This window comes from Pungitius pungitius, chromosome 11 (assembly GCF_949316345.1).
Source record: "Pungitius pungitius chromosome 11, fPunPun2.1, whole genome shotgun sequence".
Lineage (NCBI taxonomy): Eukaryota > Metazoa > Chordata > Actinopteri > Perciformes > Gasterosteidae > Pungitius > Pungitius pungitius.
In genome coordinates, this window is record NC_084910.1 from 1,412,774 (window position 1) to 1,432,023 (window position 19,250).

The window sequence follows — 19,250 nt, forward strand, 5'->3', positions numbered from 1 at the left end:
CTCATCAGTCTGAGCCATGAGATCTTTGCTAAAAGGCCTTGACTAGAGACGCATGACACCAGTGTCCCCATCAGCCACATCGCTCTTTGGTTTTTTGGCTTACTTTGTACACTGCACAGGTTTATGCTTCAGTACGTTTCTGGATACCTCTGCTATTAATAACCCTCACTGTGGTGTAATTGTTGTAAAGTTTGCTAGTCGTTTCATTTTTGCTAACTTAAATCTCTTTAATTAAATTAACAATACTGAAAAACTGGCTTGTAGGACTTAATCAGACATAAATACCTTGTACATGTCCCCACTGCATGTCTGGGACTTATTTTGATCCTCTTCCGTCCAGCCGTGTCACTGTCCCAGTCTACCAGGAGGAAATGAGGCAAAACGAGTCGTTAGTAGGTACTTGGAATACACATTTGGAAAATGGACCAAGGATATCGTGTAGCTTACTGGTGTGATTGTTCTCTGCGAGCTTCTCAGCAGCTGACAGAAGTCTGCATCGCTCAGTTGTTTGGCCTCTTTTAAAAGCTGTGTCTCACTTCTCAAGCGTCTCGGAAGAGGTCTCAGCACCAAACAGCAGCAATTCAATAATTATTTACATCCAACCAAATTAAGGACTAGTCTTTGACGTCTGAAAAACATCTGTGTTTGTCTGCGGGTTATGCACTAGATCCTGCCGATGGTGCAAGGTCACATCTTCATCTTCTGAAACACTTGTTTCATCAGGAGAGTGAACAATAAATGATATAGCTTCACTACAGGCATCTCCATCAAGCTGCTGAGGCATTGTGAGACAGCTCATTGCCACTTGAAGAAAGTGACATGGTGATCGTGACAGAAGATGGTGTTGAATGGAGAAAAATGGCACAGACACTATTAGAGATTAACGAGGTGATAAAATTACTATAAGTCACCATTTTTAACATGGTAAACATTGACATTGTTTAACACCAGCCTGGTACAAAACTCTTTTTGTCAATTGGAAACTGATCTGTATTCTTTGCTATGATATTGATTCTTTGTTCATCAGTCGGGGCCATAAAAGGCCACACAGAAGAAATGCTGCCACGTGCTGTCAGGCACATGTCTGGATTGGACTCCATGAGTTCAAGAAGAATGTCTTCCTCCACCTCTGTGTCAGTATCATTAAATATATGAAGTTCAGATGCATCATGGAGCCCAAACTTCTTTTCTGTTGCAAAACAAACAATAACTTTTATGAGCAGGTTCAATCCGCCATCTACGAATGTTTATCGCTGCCACGGCAGACACCCTGTTTACATTTTTCAATTTGTAGCCAAGCATCAAGCATACTGCTGCCAAGTGAAATGATAAAACCCCATTATGGCAATCCCATGAACAATGCACAGCACAGAAAACAACACATCTGGAAAGAGAAATAGTGGCTTAAGTCACAGGCTGTGGGTAAATGTTTGAACCTAAATGTACTAGTCTCTGTGTCGCTGTTAGAGCAGTGCACACAGAACACATGCACACTGTAAGCTTTGTTCAGATCCCTTTGCAGTGTTTAGTTTTCCTAACTGCAGTAGTATCATTTTACCACAATAGTGTCTTCTTTCACCTACCGATGTATCGTATAGTTTCATTTATGCACTCACTCTATCGCAGTTGAATGAAACCCTCCTTTTTGAGTGCGATACGTCCTCCTGCCGCCCATTTCATGAAGCCTTTCTTTGTGGAGTGAGCGAATGTTACCGTGGCATCAGGGAGGACATCACGGCACACGTTATCATCCTGTTTTTTGTGAATTTATTTGAATGTACGTATTCATCATGAGGTTAAGAAGTCAGAGGCTGGCCTCAGGTGACACTTGCAGCGTTGGCATTGGAGAATAATTATCTCCCAAAAAGCTCTGAGCAGAACACTGTCAGTCGAGGGTTGTGTGTTGGCTGTGATGTTTTACCCAGGAGAATGCTGGAAAGAAATCATCAGCAAACATTCTCCCTCATGCAAGTTTGAGCAAAAATCGAATTAATTAATCCAGATGGAGTGACCTCACCGCTGGGTACAGCCTGCAAACCCTGTCTTTCTACTGTGGAGACATTGTCCGTGTAATTGCACTGTCAAGGTCAGAGGTGCTTAGGTCTCAGGACACTTTTGGAGTGGAAGGGATCAAATCAAAGGGCTCTGTGAGGGTCTAATCCCTGCACTGGAATGGCTTTGATTGTGTCAGGGACCTGTTAAGCATAGTTGCGTGTGTGTTTGGTCCATATTTCAGTCACTGCGAGCCACTCTGGCCCGTATGAGCACTTTGAAACTTGGGTTTCGAGGTGTCTTAACGCTACGTAGAACGCCTAAACTTTTATCCGTGTTTCCCACTGATGAAGCAGAACTTCTACTGGTGATGTTTTACTGTTGCAATGTTTCTTTTAGTTGCTGCTGTCCTTCTTACACAACTCCTGACTCCTGAAATCAAATCAACACACAGTTCAGCCTCAGCTGCTGCAGTCAGTGTGTGGAGCCTAATGAGGGACGGCTCGGACGGTTTAGGCTGATGTTAATTAGTTTTGTTTTTGTTGTAAACTGTATTCCTGTAAATAATGTGTCAATGGCGAGCAGTCCGTGCATGCCAGGCTTCCAGGCCCTATACACACACACACACACTCATTACAAGCAAGCCCTTTCAGCAGCCCTAGTGGTCGGGGTGCCAGCCTCTTTGTTTCAAAATGCATTCATAGTTGGGTCATTATTTGCGAGGCATATTTGTGAAGTACAAAAAAACCTGTCATTAAAAACATAAGAAAGGGGAAGGACTGGTGTCAGTTTTATTCATCTCATAGGCTGACACCATTTTCAGTATGACATCTAGATTGTTAAGAGACAATTATCTTGATTGTAGCACAATAATGTGGTGATTGATGGGCTACTTCTGTTTATGCATAACTCTACCTTTTAACTGCATGTCCAGTATGCAGTGCGTCAGTAGACTCTACTTGGGGGGGCGCAGTGGTTCTATTATTGACCACTGACATGCCAATCCGAGGCGGCTACATACACAACTCTGTGAACACAAACAGATCCCGGAAACTACAGTACACATGCAGAGGCCCATGTACATGCAAAAATGTACACACACGTATATACACACACTCTGCGGCCACAAGGACTTACCACTCCCAAACTGCTAATTCAATCATGAGATAATGTTAGTTGTCTTTAAAATAGAAAGCCCTATTTTTGAAATTCCAACATGGGGTCATGAACTGCTGCATATAAGACCATCATAGTCTGTGAGCCCGAGCTGCTCGGCTCCAAATACACTGAGGCCACTAACTTAAGAACTGGGGAGGTGCCTGCATGCTATATTTGGGTCAGTGTTTACAGGTGTTTATTCAGTAGCAGCACTGCCAAGAGGCCAATGGCAGGCCCACTTCAACAAGGTCCAACAGACGGACGTCCATGTTGTTGAGGGTGTGGTTATTTCGAGCCAATGATGTCCAGCAGGGAGGTACAATGGGGGGAAAGAACGTCGCTGAATGTTGGAATATGGTGATATTGACAGTTTGGGTGCTGTCAGAACAGTAAAATAGTTTAAAAAGAAGATGATAAGACTTGCCGATTGGAGGCATATAGTCTGAATGCTCCATAATGGTAAAATGTAGGACTTCATTATAGCACACTTGTACTTACTCTACAACTGTGCTGCAATAGTTGTGCAAAGTTAAATGGACAACAGTAGGTGTCATCCTCCCTTTTCCTTCTTCTTTGGACCTTCACGCCCGTTGCAGTTTTCCACTAACCACAATTTGTCTGCTCTTTTTCCTCTGCAGGTTCTGCTCGGCCCATCTTGTATTGAAACTGATCCAACGAGGCAATTTGTTCAAGACCGCTGAGACACACAAAACATGGCTGTGGCTGGATGTCCGGATTATTTCCTGCATCATCCAAATTATCAGGTAAATGGGCAAATGTCTTTTGTTAAGTTACACATTTGTCTTAAAGTTACGTCATACCACATGATATTTTAGCGAGTATTTCTACGGATATTTTTTTTTTGCCGTTTTAAACTAGAGAGATTATTCCCTTATGAACAATATGAGAAAAAATATTTATGGAGCCATTGTCCTGGCTTGTGCAATTCTTTGCATTTCTTTGACCTGCATGTGCCTACATTCTGTCTCTGCATTTTATTTTAACGAGCAGAGTTGAAGACATGTTTTGTCTTTTAATCTAAAAGAGAATTGTTGTTTGAGTTGGTTTAGTTTAGCTTATCAGTGTCCAAGCGAGGTTTAGAAAGGGACAAACTTGATTTGTCACTTATCAGAAATGCAGACCTCTAATCACCAGCTTGTATGCTGTGCTCCAGTGCAGATGTGTTACTGAGTGGGAAAAGGCAGACTTGACTTCTGACATCAGCTTTAGGTTTAGTTCACACTGGCCTCCGGAGAGCAAAGGACTTCCAAACATTTGCACTGGGTTAGTGGCAATTTTGGCCTGAGCAGAAGCAGTTCTGTGGCCCCCTGTCATCTGGGCAATGCTTTTATCCATGACCTTTGAACTCCTCTGAGCTAAATGACAGAGAGTTCAGCCTGTTAGTGTTAATGCTTCTGCTGCAAAGATGAATCCATTGTCGAAAGGGCGTAGCTTTGTAATGGGGCACTTATTTAGAAACGGATTAGTTTAACGAGCCAGCCCAGCAAAACTAAAATTACAGGGAATAGGTCTTCAGTGACGCAACTTTAAATCATCACATATAGTGTGTAGACAAATCTTCTCTGCTTACCACATTTTACCTTAATATAAACACTTCAGTTTACATATACACACACACACACACACACACACACACACTCAGCTGTTGGTGGGTGTACCTTAACTGCTGCTTGACTTGCCGGATGAGAAAATCCATTCACTATGAAAGTCCGGGGTTATGGAAAGTTCCCCCTGACAAAGCTGGAGCAGCAATTCAAAACAGATTTCAAGTTAAGATTGCATTCATACTGAACTCAAGAGATTATATCGGCATTTTAATCTTGTTTCTGTTGCATGATTGTGACCTGCAAAGCAGGAATTGTTAGTGGCATGATGATAGCTGAGGGAGCCTTACTCCAGAAACCAATGAACCGATAAAACCTTTGATAAGGTTATATTGGAACAAATCCACACCATCAGGCATAGTAACTTGATTACAGACTGAAACGCTGTGTAACTACGGCTCAAGGAATCTCTGTCATTTACATAAGGTGACATTACCATAAACATTATTTTGTCACGTGTAAAAGTTTTCCTTCCACTGTGTTGAGCTTCCCCAAAACTAAGATCATCATACATACAAGCAGGGTCTAGAATAATGTTTACTGTGAAGACAGGCTGGGAATAAACACACATTACAGATAGTCTACAGGTAATCCTGGATATCAGATGATTGCAGTCATTTTTCGGGGGCTTTTGCAATGTGAAGATGTGGCCGATCCGGATCATTGCTTTTTGTACATTGGAGTCCAATTAAATGTACAATATCAAAGTGTTTCTCATTTTTGACTCTTTGAGGTCATGGATGGGCTGGATATCCTACCAGCATGCATCATGGAGCTGTTAATAAGTCCCAACATATTAACAACCTGCAGGGTCGGACAGATAACCAGAATAGGATTCATACTGCACGCTTATCTAAATACGGAATGTCATAATACATTTCTTTGCTCTCTGTGCCATATGTTGTGGGTTTGTGATGGTTAACAGCAGGTAGGGCTACCACGCAGATGTAAAAACTGACCTAATTCCACGTAACTCACTTAGACCGATCAAATTGTCAGACATAATGACATAACTCGTATTATGGTTTATATATGTTCTTATCCATGGGTCAGCTGAGTTCCATCACAATAAACAAATAGATAAACAAAGCATTAGAGCAGGTTTAAGAACAACCTCCTAATCTCAATCTGGTTAATTATGTAAAAAGGGATTTGCACTTATTGTCTAGTGTTCATGTATGTTGTAACAGGACTGGCTACAGCTGTGGATTTTGCCGTCAGCACGAATGTTCCTCCATTCAAAACAAGTATCCGACCCCCGAGTAACAGTTGCCCATCTCTAGAGCTTTCTGGGAGTATTAAGTTCTGCAGGACCAGTCAAACGTTTTCTCATCCCATCCAATGACACGGTGTGGCCAAACGTTTGACTGTAAATCAAAACCTAATGGCAACCTTGATTGATCCAGTCTATTCTCGGCTGCAGTGGTGTAGTATAATTAGGACAGGCCCCCATGTTCTCTCTGAGACAAAAGCCTCTCAGTAGGCTAATTATCAATTCATATCCAGGGCCTGGTCATAACATTTAACCTCCAACTGACCTCTTCCAAAGGCATAGCTTTCCAGACCTTTGTGCCCGTCCTGCTTTAAGTACTGTAACCTTGTCTCCAGCCTTCAGCTGACCCCTTTTAAAAAGCTAAGTCCTGGGCCCACTGACTCGATTTCCTTTCAACTACATCAATGTAGAAGGGCCCCATATATGCTAATTGGCCAACTCCAAGTGCTGTTTTGACCCTAAGAACTTAAGCAAGTGTGTGTGTGTGTGTGTGTGTGTGTGTGTGTGTGTGTGTGTGTGTGTGTGTGTGTGTGTGTGTGTGTGTGTGTGTGTGTGTGTGTGTGTGTGTGTGTGTGTGTGTGTGTGTGTGTGTGTGTGTGTGTGTGTGTGTGTGTGTGTGTGTGTGTGTGTGTGTGTGTGTGTGTGAGACAAACCCTGCCAAACAGGATAAAAAAATGTGACAGTGTGAGAGAGTCTGTTTTAATCAGCACACCAAAAAAACAAACAAGTCATGTATGCTTTTATTTTCCTAATTTCCTTCTCTCTCTGCAGACTCAACCTCATGGACTTTACAAAACAATTTATTGGATTAATCCCCTAATTTAACATTCTGTCAATTGTCCATTAGGGCATAAAAGGCTGAGATTATGATTGACAATAGATTTCAAAGTGTGCTGTAAAAGCACTTCAGTCCTTTTGTGTGTGTGTGTGTGTTAACTCATTTACCCCCAGACAGCCATGCAAAACAGCGTTCAAGACCAGTACATGAGGTGAAAGAGTCCCTATGCTTTTGCTCAGTGGAACTGAACCATGACCATACTGTCCTGAATACATACTAACATTCACACACACACGCTAACGCTGTGCTCTACCATCTCGCCAACAAAACAGCGTCCCCGTGCTATGTGGGTGGGTGAGTGGGTAGGGATCAGTCACAGTCTGGTAGCTGGACCCCCACACGGTCTGTGTTGGAGACGGCGTTTTCCACGTCGCCGGAACAAATGGGGGGGGTGCGGCCGTTACTTTATTAGTGTTTTAATTATAACAGCAGATTGGAGCCAGTGAGCTCAGAAATCTCCTTTGCGTTCCGGCTAAGACGGAACGATCCGGCGAGATGACCGGATGCGTTCGGGTCGGTTGCTATGGAGCAGCGGTTGGGGGGGGTGGTGGTGCACAGAAGCACATGCTGCTGCTCAACCTCCCATCAGATCCAGTTCAGTCTGAACGTAGGCACCAGTGTAGACACCAGAGACGGACACTAATAACTTCTTCTTCATTGAATATAAGAGCTCAAACATCTACAAGCAAGTTGTGGCTTGTATTTATTTCCAAACTATCCAGCTGTGACGTTTTTTTGAGGGGTGAAATTCTACCTCAAGCTTTATTCTCACAGTGGTCACTTCTCCTTGAACGGCTCATTGAGACCTGTAAGTAAAGTTATTTTGAATGTGACGGGTGATGAACGACTTTTAAAAGATGTTACATTTTAATTTGAACAAAGGGCTCAGTTTGTTGTAAAAAAGCACAAATCAAACTTAAAACTTCTTAAACCTTGAAAGTTACTGCTATCTAAAATGATTTAGGCTAGTTTCATTTTTTTAGATAACAATTGTTGATTAAGTTCTGGGCAATAAATCAATATAGTTTCAATATTATGATGTAGGACGAGCTATTTCCCGAGATGTTATTTGTAAAGGCTGCATTATATTAAATTGATGTAATTTTCTGATTGTTCCCATTAAATCTAATCGCGTTGGCTACATTTTCATAATATCACAAATAGTCAGCAAAATAATATTGTGTCATGCAGCCCTAGTTAAAGTGCATCCAACTGGACAAAGCGGAACAATTATCATCTAATCCGTCTGAATCAGAGGCTGTGGATTCAACAGCGATCACACAAACTGATAAAGCATAACAATCCTAACAGCTGTGTAAAATGATCTAGTCCACAACTGGGATTATGGCCTGACAAGAAAGCACTTTCATCACAGCATCAGAAGTACACATTAGTTCCCAAACTATACAACATTGTCTGTCAGCATTTGATAAAATAGGAACATTGAAACTTCAAGATAGTTTGCAATTGTATTACTATAATTGAATTGTGTGTGTGTGTGTGTGCGTGTGGTTGGTTATGAAGTTGCACCCTCCTCCTGTAGTTCCACTGTAGCCCCGTAGGGGGCGTTCCCCCCAGTTTGGTGACCACTTCCCAGCAACTTTGCTGCTCCCATTCCTCAATTAAATGTGTTAAAAATCTAAGCAGTTTTGTTGATGTTTTTTCTTTTTGAACAACTTTGCAGACACAGGAAATATGATGGATATTGTCTCTAAATGGTCTCCACCTGCTTCACAGACACCTGCTGTGTTCACACACCGTTTGCTGTGTTTTCTCTCTGAGGCAGTGTTGAGTTAAAGGAGAGGTTCTACTTTTTGATTCCATTTGTTATAATTATGAAGCATATTTAAAAGTCATTGTGGCGTTCCAAATAGGTTAAAATGATATAAGATAAACCAGATTATGTGATGATAAACGTCAAGCTCTCGGCCCGCGCAGGATTTTGGAATCAAACCTGTGAGACTTTGTTTCAAAGTCCTAATTGTTCACATAGTCACGTAGAAAAATGAGATTTAACAAACATGATCAAAACAAGCGGCAAAAGCGTTCACTATATTTTTTGTGCTTCTCTCTCCCCTACAGCAAGACACTCTAGACCGGTCCTCCAATCACATAAAGGCTGACCTCATTGGTCCGAATTTCCAGCAATCAGGCAATCGAAGTTCCCCAAACCATCAAGGTTGGTTCACCCCCTCCAGCAGAAATGTGCTTGTGTGCACTTGTGTGTTCGTGCTGGCGCTGTTGCATTCAATCAAATATTGATGACGCAGAAAATGATACCTAGTTGAACGCTGACGTCAAATGACATATGACGTTACATAGCAGTGTGACTATTGCGTACTACTGGGACCTAGTGTGCATGGACTCGGTGTAACATAAGCTCGCTTTGTATCATCATCCGTAAGAGAATACAAAAAGGTCGTAGAAATGACCTGGGAACCTGGTGCCACCCCCAAGGGTTTGTGTTGCTTGTCTTAACGCAGTGTGGAGAGCGGCTTGCTGCTCATTGTCCTCCAATGGGTCCGGGTCGAGGGGGGTAATATATATTTGGGTCTCTTCCGCTGTAAACATTCAGCGGTTCAAAGGGCGATCTGCAGGGACACAGGGTGCCATTATAATTACGTGGTCTATCTAATTGTGCCATACAGGGTTCATCCAAGACAATCGGAGCATGAGATTTAAGCACAATATTGGCCCAGCATGGGAGATAATGGCGGGGGGGGGGGTCTGCGCGGACCCAACGAGCGAATTAGAACGCTGGGCCTAGGCATGGGAAATAAATGGAGCAGAAATGACATTGTCATCTTTCAGGATGGAGGGAATGCAGGAGAGGCAGAAGAATGGAGATGACTTTCACCCAGCAACACTCTTTCTTATATGAATATTGATATTTTACACACATGTGTAACATATCAATATGTGTTGGAAGCCTGATTCATGAACATTTCTGTCTCCTTTAAAGTAATTTAAACAGAGATTTTGAATTCATACCCAGTACCCCTAGCGTTTTTTGTGAGATTATAATCCTTTCTGAAATTAGAAATCTTGTATTGCTATCAATCTATGACTCTTACAGGGCTGAAATAGACGTTTTGGCTTTGTTGAAACATTAAATGACATTATTTCACATGCTTGGAATGAGATGCTTTTGTGCCAATTGCAAGCCAATATTTGAAATAGAAGTCGCCCCACATCCTATTCCGAATATATTATTTACAAATTGTGCTGTGCAATAATTTACGTGTGTGGGTGCTCGGATGTGGTCTTCTCATTTTAACTGTAATTGACTGTGTGAAGGTTATCTACTCATTCATTGGCCAGTATGTCAGAATGTTGTGTAATATTGTCATTACGGTATCCAAGGGGAGGCGATTGGCGTCCTGTTTCACGCTGTAGCGGAACCACTTGCGTTTAGTTGTGTGCTTGTAGGTGTGAACGTGGTGCCATAAGGTCCTGCACATCTGCCCCCAAAGGTTGTATGAAGTAGGTGAAACCTAGATGATCACTAATGTTGAACCCCAAATGACCTATTTGTTAAGTAGACAGTGTGCTGGTGAGCAAGTGATTGGTCGTGGTCTACCTGACAAGATGTCATTGGCTGGTGAGGTGATCACAAAGTCTGCAATAAAATCTGCAATAAAATACCTCTGCGTCTCGTCATTGTTTTTTTAGCCGCCCAAGTCGGGCGCCTGCAAATTCTCACATTTGGCAGCTTTGTCTAAATCTGTAGCTGTGTGAGCTACTTTGAGAGGACCTAATTGATGCTGTCATGTTTGACATAGAGGTGTTTATGTCTCTAAGTGTCTGGCAGAACTCGTAGTTTTCTGGACTCCATATCAAAAGAAAGAAACTACAGTTTTCTACCTGCTCCGAACCGTCATGAGTTTAATCCTGTGTGTGCGTGCCTGCCTGCATGCAGTGTGTGTGTGCGTGTCATCAATCTGTCAGCTTTGTGCGTACCGTTGTTATCCCGATTGTGACACGCACAGTCGCAGGATTTCTAATTACGCAACAATCATCCGTGCATGAGGTGATGGTTTGTCACACCTTCTTAGGTGAGGGTTTATGAGGGAACTCGTTTTCTCTCCCTAGCTTGAGGGTACATGCTACATGATGAGCAGATGATGTGCTCACCTTGGAGTTTTGCTCACTTTTGATGTACTTTTTGGTTTACCCTCCAAGCATTTGGATGTATTCTTTCTGACTTAACGTTGGTGCTGCAGGTAACACAGGTGTCTTACCCTGTCCTTTGCCTTGTGTAAAACCTTATATAGCTCTTTAGCTCTGTAGGATATCTATAAGTAGCTGCTCCAGCTTACCTGTTCACTATTGATAGCCACAGATTAACCACCTTCGATTCACCGGCGCCTGTGACACAGCTACCTCAATACGTTTTTAGAAAAAGCTTCTCAAAAGCTTTTTTTTTTTTTTTTTTTACAGCAGGTAGATTTTAGCATCGGTGCTGGAGCCAGAGCTTTGCTGCTGCATGAGGAGATGGGGATGTTCCCTCTCCTTCTAACCTGTGGCTCCTGTTGAGGTTGCATCTGGAACAAAAACAAAAAAAGTCTGAAATGTCTTTCTTTGGCAGGCTCAGGGGCTCACTTTGAGGCTGCTGCTTTTCAAACTTCACATCAAATAAATTGCAAATGTAGCTTTCAGCCGAGCAGTGGGACTTTCAGCCGCTCGGGGGTGGCGTGAACCTCGCGTGGTCCAGCTGTCAGCCGTCCTGCCCCCTGAGCTGTGGGCAAGTTACACGAGTCGCACAGTTCAGGGCACATAAATATATACAAGTTGAAATATGGCACATAATATGCTTTTCATCCACTTACAAAGCTACATTTACATGAAGGTTCCTTGTCCTTTCGTGTAGATGACAATGTGACTCCATGAATGCTGTTTAAATCTGAGATGTCTGCCCTTCTAACCAAATGGGCTTCCTTCCTATGAACCCCATACATTTTGGAGCACCGGCCCTGTACAACTAGAGCTTGTCTCCCCCTGGTGGTTTAGTCATTTCCTACAGCACATTTGGAAGCATCTGACTTCAAAGATTTCTGAGATACATATCTTTTTTTCAGTCACCGCAGGAGATTGTTATTTACAAAGAACAAAGTCATGCACCCAGTTTACCCAGATGATAAAACCTTCTTGGCATCAAGCAGTCAGACAGCGAGAACTTCCTTTCAATTGAGCTCACTTCAAACCTCAATACATGCTCCGGTAGTCAGTTGAAAGATTCCCTTCATAAATTAAAATTGGCCTAGAGGTTTTCACAGGGACTTTGAGGACAGATTCCCCCTCTGAAAGGAATTCCACATCCTGCTTTAAAAGACCTTTTAAAAAGCCGAATGTTTGATCCACGCGATGAAGTTGGAGCCGCTGCCTTCGCTGTGAACCTTAGTGGTAAAAGTTGAACAGACGGGTTTGTGCTTGGTTACCCCCCCCCCCCCCCGCGAGCAGCACAATGTACTTAAATATAGTCCTGCTTATTGGGCACACTGGCAAAACTGGATGCCCGTGTGCTTCCCGTGTTTGCAGCCTGCTGGTCTATTCCTTTTTATTTGGGGGGGGAACTGCTTACAATTAAGGTGGTGCAAAGTGTGGTTAAGGGTTCAAATCCAGGCCACGATGACTGGACAGAGAAACTGAAACAGAAGGGAAAGTCCCAACAGTAAAAATGTGATTTAACTTCCTCTTGCGTGGACCTCAACTATTCGAAACCAAAACAGCCGGTTTTTCGGGACTTTCATTTTTCTTTTCTTTTCTTTGTTGCATTTTCGGTTTGATTTTCATTCCACTTTAGTGATGTGTTTTCTGCTCCACACTGTTAGTTGTTGAATTGTCCTCAAACCTCTCATTTTTTGTGGGATGTCATTCCCCGTTTCTCTTTACTTCCAGTCAGCAATGTGCTCCCTTTCTGTCTGCCTCCTCCAGAGGATGACGTTGACCTGGAGGCCCTGGTGAATGACATGAACTCCTCGCTGGAGAGCATGTACTCCACCTGCAGTGGCCAGCAGACAGAGTCGACCCCACTACTGCACAATGGGCAGATCGCTGCCTCACACCACCACCACCACCACCCGCATCCCATGCAGCCTCGGCAGCGCCTGCCCTCACACGCGCAAGGCCACGTCCCCCCGGAGCCGCCCTCGTCCTCCTCGTCTGCAGACTCGTCCCAAAGGAGCCTCCGACGGTCACAACCCATGCACATTCTCGCTGTCAGGTTGGTGTGCCCCCCCCCCCCCAAAGCATCCACACAATATTGATGAGGATATGGAAGTTTTCCTAAACAGTACATTGACATATAGTTTTCATCCCTAAACGGGAAGTCTTTGACCAAACGACAACATTCAGACTGTCTGTCAAATGTGTCTCTTTCATCAGTTGTTTTAATGGGACATCAATCAAAATGCTAAAAGGTAACAGTACACATCAACCAGCTCCTTCACACACACACAAACGGAGCACGCGGAGCTCTTTTTTTCCCTCTACATCGGAAAAGAAGACGAGTATTCCTCTCTGAATAATTAGGCATAACGTTTCCTCCCCGCGCCGTATCCGTAGCCTTTGAATGACCCGTTTCTGCTTGTCACCCCCCCTTTGTCTCAAACTGCGGCAGCCGGGAGAAAAAAAGTAAAAAAACTCATTTATTTTAGTGCCAAGTGAAAACGTCTCACTCAATTGGCACGGAATTGTAACCCCATGTTCTCCCCAGGGCTGTTATTGTATTCGTTCAAAGGTGGGTACGCTCACTCACACGTACACACCGGGGCAACAGAAGTATGGCTGCATGCGCACAGCGCACACAGACACAAAGGCATTCTCAGCCGAGCCGGTGTCGGCTCCTATTATTCGCCTTTGGAGTCTGTGACAGAAACAGAAAAGGGGGACGATCAGGTAATGGAGTGTGGTGTCTTGTGAGCTCTCTCTCTCTCTCTTTTAAGCTCGTATACTCTGTAGCTCTTATTATTCAGGGCTAACCTCTGGATAACCCCGCTCTCAAGCTCGGATGAGACAACATCAAAAGGCCCGTTCCCTTTTGAACTCACTGGGTTCTACAGAGAGACAGTTTGAAAAAGAAAAAGAGCGAAAGAGACCAAGAGCAAGAGTCTTCCACAGTGATCCTCTGTGGCAGCCAGTTATTGAGCTAGGATTTCAAACAGTGGCATGCCTATTAAAAAAGAAATTAAATCCTGAAAAGTTTATGTCAAATCATCATTTCTATCTCACGCTACAAGCTCACACCACTGTGTTCGCCTAATTTGAAAATGACTTTAAAGTGATGTCTTGATTTTAATATTGATGTGTGATAAATATTTTAGAAAATGAGCCGGCCCCCTGCAGGGGTCTGTGGTTCCCATTTGCTGGGAGACTTTATATTATGGGAAGATCAGATGGAAACAGACATGAGCCTGGATACCGCACATCAAGGCTTTATTCATTCCAACTCTCTCTCTTTTCTGACCATGGTTTACATGTGTCAGCAGCTCCCTTTTCAAAGTTTTCCCATCTCCCTTCTCAAGGGTCTGTACCAGGTCACAGCTTAGACTTCACTTAGCGTTTTCGCTTGTGTCCGCTGTCCAGGAGGTTGCAGGAGGTGGAGCAGCAGCTGAGGACGTCATCCCTGCCGGCCATACCCAACCCCTTCCCCGAGCTCTGCAGTCTGGCCAACTCCCCAGTGCTCAGTCCTGGGTCTCTACCTCCTGGAGAACCCTCCACCGGCATATACGTGAGTCCACCTCCAGAGGGACACACCCGAGGAACCTCTCAGGGGTTGAGAACATTCAGCTGATTTGACCACGCAATTATAATTAGCTGTGCTTGCGTTGGAGACAAAACGATTGTCTTCACACGACATGCGAGACCGTGTCAGGACAGGATTTGGTTTGACTAAGATCGTAAATCAGCTGGATTTGGTGGTCAAGTGTGTTGAAGACAAGCATTTTGGAATTTTAACCCGCCCCCATGTTTTGCCGATCTGAGGCGCGATGATTGCTTGCACCTGACAGCACCAAACAGATGACGTGTGCGCGGTTTGGTTTGATTTGAGAAAATAAAGAATTGGGTGAAGAGCGGAGAACAAACACATGGCAGCTTCTCTCGGAGTCTGTCTGCATCGTGTGTTCATTTGTTGACAACCCTTAAGAAACGAGTTGTTCTATTCCTGGAAGCGCGAGTCACCACATCGTCGTCGTCGTTAACGATCTTCACATGTGGCCGGCCGTTACAATAACATACCAGCTTACAGTAAGGTGGGGGCGGACTACTTCCCATAAATACTCTCCCCTGCTGGGATGCTCGTCTGTTCTGGTACAAAATACTAGACTGCCGTCCTTTCCTGTTGGTTTAATAAGACGTGCTTTGCTTTCTTAAGCGTCGGCTCATAAATCACTTGATAAACCAGTGGCATCTGCTAAACAGCCTCGACAGTTTTAAGGTTGCAGCTTTGTCACATAAGCAGGTCTCTAAGTGGCTAATGCTGCCATAAATTGTGGAATATTAGATTTCATTCTGGGCTTCACGTGGGGAAGTTGTAAGAATGTTCAACTACTAGCCGTAGCACTAATTCAACACCGCATGCTAAATCCAAGTTCATATGTTGAAGAAGTCAAAGTTGAATGTCTTACTAAGTGGTTTGCATTGAATTATTATGTGACATTTCTTTGGCTCAATATAAATATAAAAGGGCGTATCTGGTATATATTCAGAAAACCATTTATTAGACTGGTAGACCCACTGGGGACGGGATGTTGTTGGTCTTTTAGTTCCCACGCGGCCTGTTAGGAGTGCAGTATAAACCATGAAGTGGATCGGGGGGGGGATTAAAGGCAGCGTAAGGGAGTTGGCGATTAGTGGCACAGCTAAATTATTTTTGTTTTATTTTTGTTGCAAAATAAAACACGTCTGCACACTTAAACCTCACCAGCTATTCTCATGTAACGTTTAAAATGCAGCGTTCCCCGTTTCCTTTTGGTCACACGGAGGTGTTCAATTAAAACCCCCGATTCGTTCTTGTGTCCTATCGTATATGCAATGAGCTCCATTCATAGTCGGACAATTGCTTGTGAACTGTTTTTAACATAAGCTGAGAATCGTTTCGTTTTGAGAGAATCACCCAGCTTTCATGATGAAGATGTGGAAAATTGAATCCTTGTGTGTTTATCGCGCTCCACTGCGATCACGCTTGTGTGAACTCCTGCGAGTGTCCTGCGCATTTTTATGTTTTTTATTGGTTTGTCTTCTGTAAAATATTTACAGTGTCTATTCTTGGTGGCAATGGAAAGTATGTCTCACTGGGGTTGGAAGTTTCAGCACCTTTCTGTCGGAAAAAGAAACCTCCCACAGAGTCGCATAATCGCGGACGAGTTCCAGGCACGTGGAACAACGGCTACACCACTTTTTCATCTCATCTCAACTGCATCCATCTTTATCTCTGGTTGTCGGTTGCCCTCCCGGCCCTCCACACCCGGAGTCCAGTCCGCCTGGTGTGACATTTTTCCAACCCCAGGGCACGCTCTGACAGGGCGTCACGCTCGAGTCGCCGCGTTCCTCCTTGCCTCAGAGCAGGAGGCACGAGGCCGCAGAGCGTGGCTGTCAGGAAGCTGTTTGACATGCAGGACTCCCAATTACCTCACTTTCTTGAATTGCCCTCTCATCCCGCTCCTTTCCTTCTCCGTGTTCCCACTCTCAGCTTCTCTTCGTTGCTATACGAGGAGGCTCGGCATGTTCAGTGATTTGAAGTGAAGCGGTGGCCTCGGCTGCAGTCGATGCTGCAGGAGGTTTACTCCGTGTGTGTGTGTGTGTGTGTGTGTGCCAGAATTGTAAAGCTATTGTTCTAATACCAAATAAGAACAAAAGACATTTGGTTAATGCTGGAGCTGGAGGATGATTAAGAACCTCAAACAAGGAAGCAGCCACCTAAGAGCGGTGTGCGTGTAGAACGTGTGCACAGATGGGTCCTTGGAAAGCGGACTTCCTGTGCCTGCTAAAGATTACTAAATGTGGGCTTGGTTGAATGTTAAAACTCTGTACATTCCATTTGGAAGTGAAGAGGGGGAAAAAAGCAGGTGAAATAAGCGCGCCACACTTCTGTGGAACAACACTAGTCAGAGCTTACCTTGGGTAATCCATGTGGCGCAGCGGACATTAAATGTGAGGCATTGAGTACATCCGTTCATTTTGTTACTCATGGTATTGCAGTAAAGAAGGCTGTTATGTGCTCACTGTGTTCCCATCGCTGCCACAGCAGCTTCTAGTGTGGGAACACTTGATTTGATCACTGCTGGATTTACTGTCCTTGGACTGGATGTCCTGTAGCTCACTGCGCTGTGTGGTGACTGTGGAGTCATAATCCTTCTATTGGACTGTCTGCTCCTGTGTGTCTTGGTGTTTAACTCTGTTTTCCTCTGTCATCCCTTTGACCTTTTTAACTTTGAGTTCAGCCAACATTCCTGTTGATTTTTAGGAACAAGCTATTATGGTGCATCGTGTCCTCAAGCAAAAAAGCGGAAGCATGAAGTAATGTCTGGTGGCACAAGTCCGATGAAAATATAATGCTACGGCTTTCCATATGACGCAGGTTCAAGCAAATCTGCTCCCATCTGTCCAGCATTATTAAAATATCGTTCCTTTAGCAGAAGTTTAAGTAAAGTAAGCAAACTGTTTAGGCTGGAGAACATTTTAGATCTATGTATAGTAACACGATTTAGAGATGGAAGTGAGACCATATGTTGAATGTGGATTCTACTAATGGTTTCGTTATCATTTAATTGTAATACACACTGAATGTAATCACTTTGCTTTCTGTATTTTCATTGCCTCTTCACGTGAGATTACTCTGTTTTATTCTTGAAATCTGCTGAGCCACAGCCTCCCCGAAGGAATCATTAACATTTTGTCTAATTATGGTGATACTGATCACCTTTCCCCCTCATCTCACCTTTCCTCACTTCTCTCTCTCTCCCCCCCTTCTCTCTCCCTCTCTCCCTCTCCCTCTTTCTCTCTCTCTCTCTCTCTCTCTCTCTCTCTCTCTCTCTCTCTCTCTCTCTCTCTCTCTCTCTCTCTCTCTCTCTCTGCAGCAGAGTTTGCGAGGCTTCAAAGCTCTGACCCCAATTTATCAAAAAAGCATGACAGTATCAGTGTACTGTACACTGTAAAAGTGGAATTTGAAAGGATGAGTTCATGATGTTGGCAGCGTGTTAAAATCATGCGACAGTAAACCTGTAGTAAATTGAGTAGTACTTTGAAGGAGGACGTTTAAAGGAATGTGTGGTGCAGTAATTAGACAGCACACTACCTCTCTTTGCATCACAGCATCGTGGAAGCATACTTAATATCACTCATATACAGTATTAATGTAGTTAAGAATAGTCATATGTATCCACATTTTAATACAAAATGTGGGAACGACTTTTGTGGGATTTTTTTAACACAAGATGTTAAAACAGACATTTAACTTGGTTAAGCCTGTAAAGTATACCGCCTAGACTATAGATTACAAATTCAGGAAAACTGTTTTACATAATCAATGTTTGAAGCAATAGGACTTCAAGAAGAAAGCGATGGCCACTGATCCGTCCCTCCTTTCGCTCCTTTAGCGCTGAAGCATGGCGTTCCTCAGCTGCCGCCTCCTTCCTCAATGTTGGAAGTACTCTGGGTCAAAGGGCAGATTTTTCCACTGTAAAAGGAAAGCAGAATGGAATGTTGTCAATGCCCAAACTGTTGGCTTCAGTGTGTGGGAACGTCTGTGGGCGCGTGTGCGCATTTAGAAGTACGGGTGTGATGGGGAGGAGGTTCACTTCTGTATATTGTGTGTGTTTTGTCTTTACGAGCAGGGATAGGTACGGGTCTGCATCTGTGAGAGCTTTAGGCAGTGTGTTTATGTGTGTGTCTGTGATCTGCTTCTCATTGTAGCAGTGATTTGTTCCGCAGGCCGCGCTGCCCGGAGATCAAAGATGACGCAGAGCCAGAAATCTGCTGCTTCACTCTTTCAGCAGCCAGCCGGCTTTTAACAGGGTCTTAAAGTGAAGTACGGGACACACACATACAAACACTTGTGTTGCGTTATGACCAGCTAGCCACGTTTATATGTTTGTGGTGTGTGGGGGTGTGTGCTGGATTGCGCTGTTTATGCCTCTCGGATTGTTTACGTCTCCGTAATTATTTATAACGGATGTGAATATAAATAATGCGCTCAAACTGGATGCTTTATTGAGCCCGTGCGTGCGTGCATCGATGTGTGTATATCCAATGCCTGCTGGCCTCATTATTTCTAACATTACATCTAGACTCTGAGCCCAAGAAGCCCCCACATGCCAACACACACACACACACTAACACACTTGCTTGCTATTTGATGCTGTTT

At 43.8% G+C, this 19,250-nt stretch overlaps 1 protein-coding gene across 2 annotated transcripts in view; it reads left to right on the forward strand.

The window, feature by feature from the left end:
* grb10b (growth factor receptor-bound protein 10b) overlaps window positions 1–19,250 on the forward strand; it is a 47,899-nt gene that overhangs the window by 9,349 nt on the left and 19,300 nt on the right. For both annotated transcript variants that reach the window (XM_037453908.2, XM_037453909.2), the window contains exons 2-5: window positions 3,789–3,914; window positions 8,969–9,065; window positions 12,821–13,109; window positions 14,471–14,615. In XM_037453908.2, coding sequence (XP_037309805.2) covers window positions 3,864–3,914; window positions 8,969–9,065; window positions 12,821–13,109; window positions 14,471–14,615 — 582 coding nt within the window. In that variant the 5' untranslated portion in view covers window positions 3,789–3,863. The remainder of the gene's footprint in view (window positions 1–3,788; window positions 3,915–8,968; window positions 9,066–12,820; window positions 13,110–14,470; window positions 14,616–19,250) is intronic.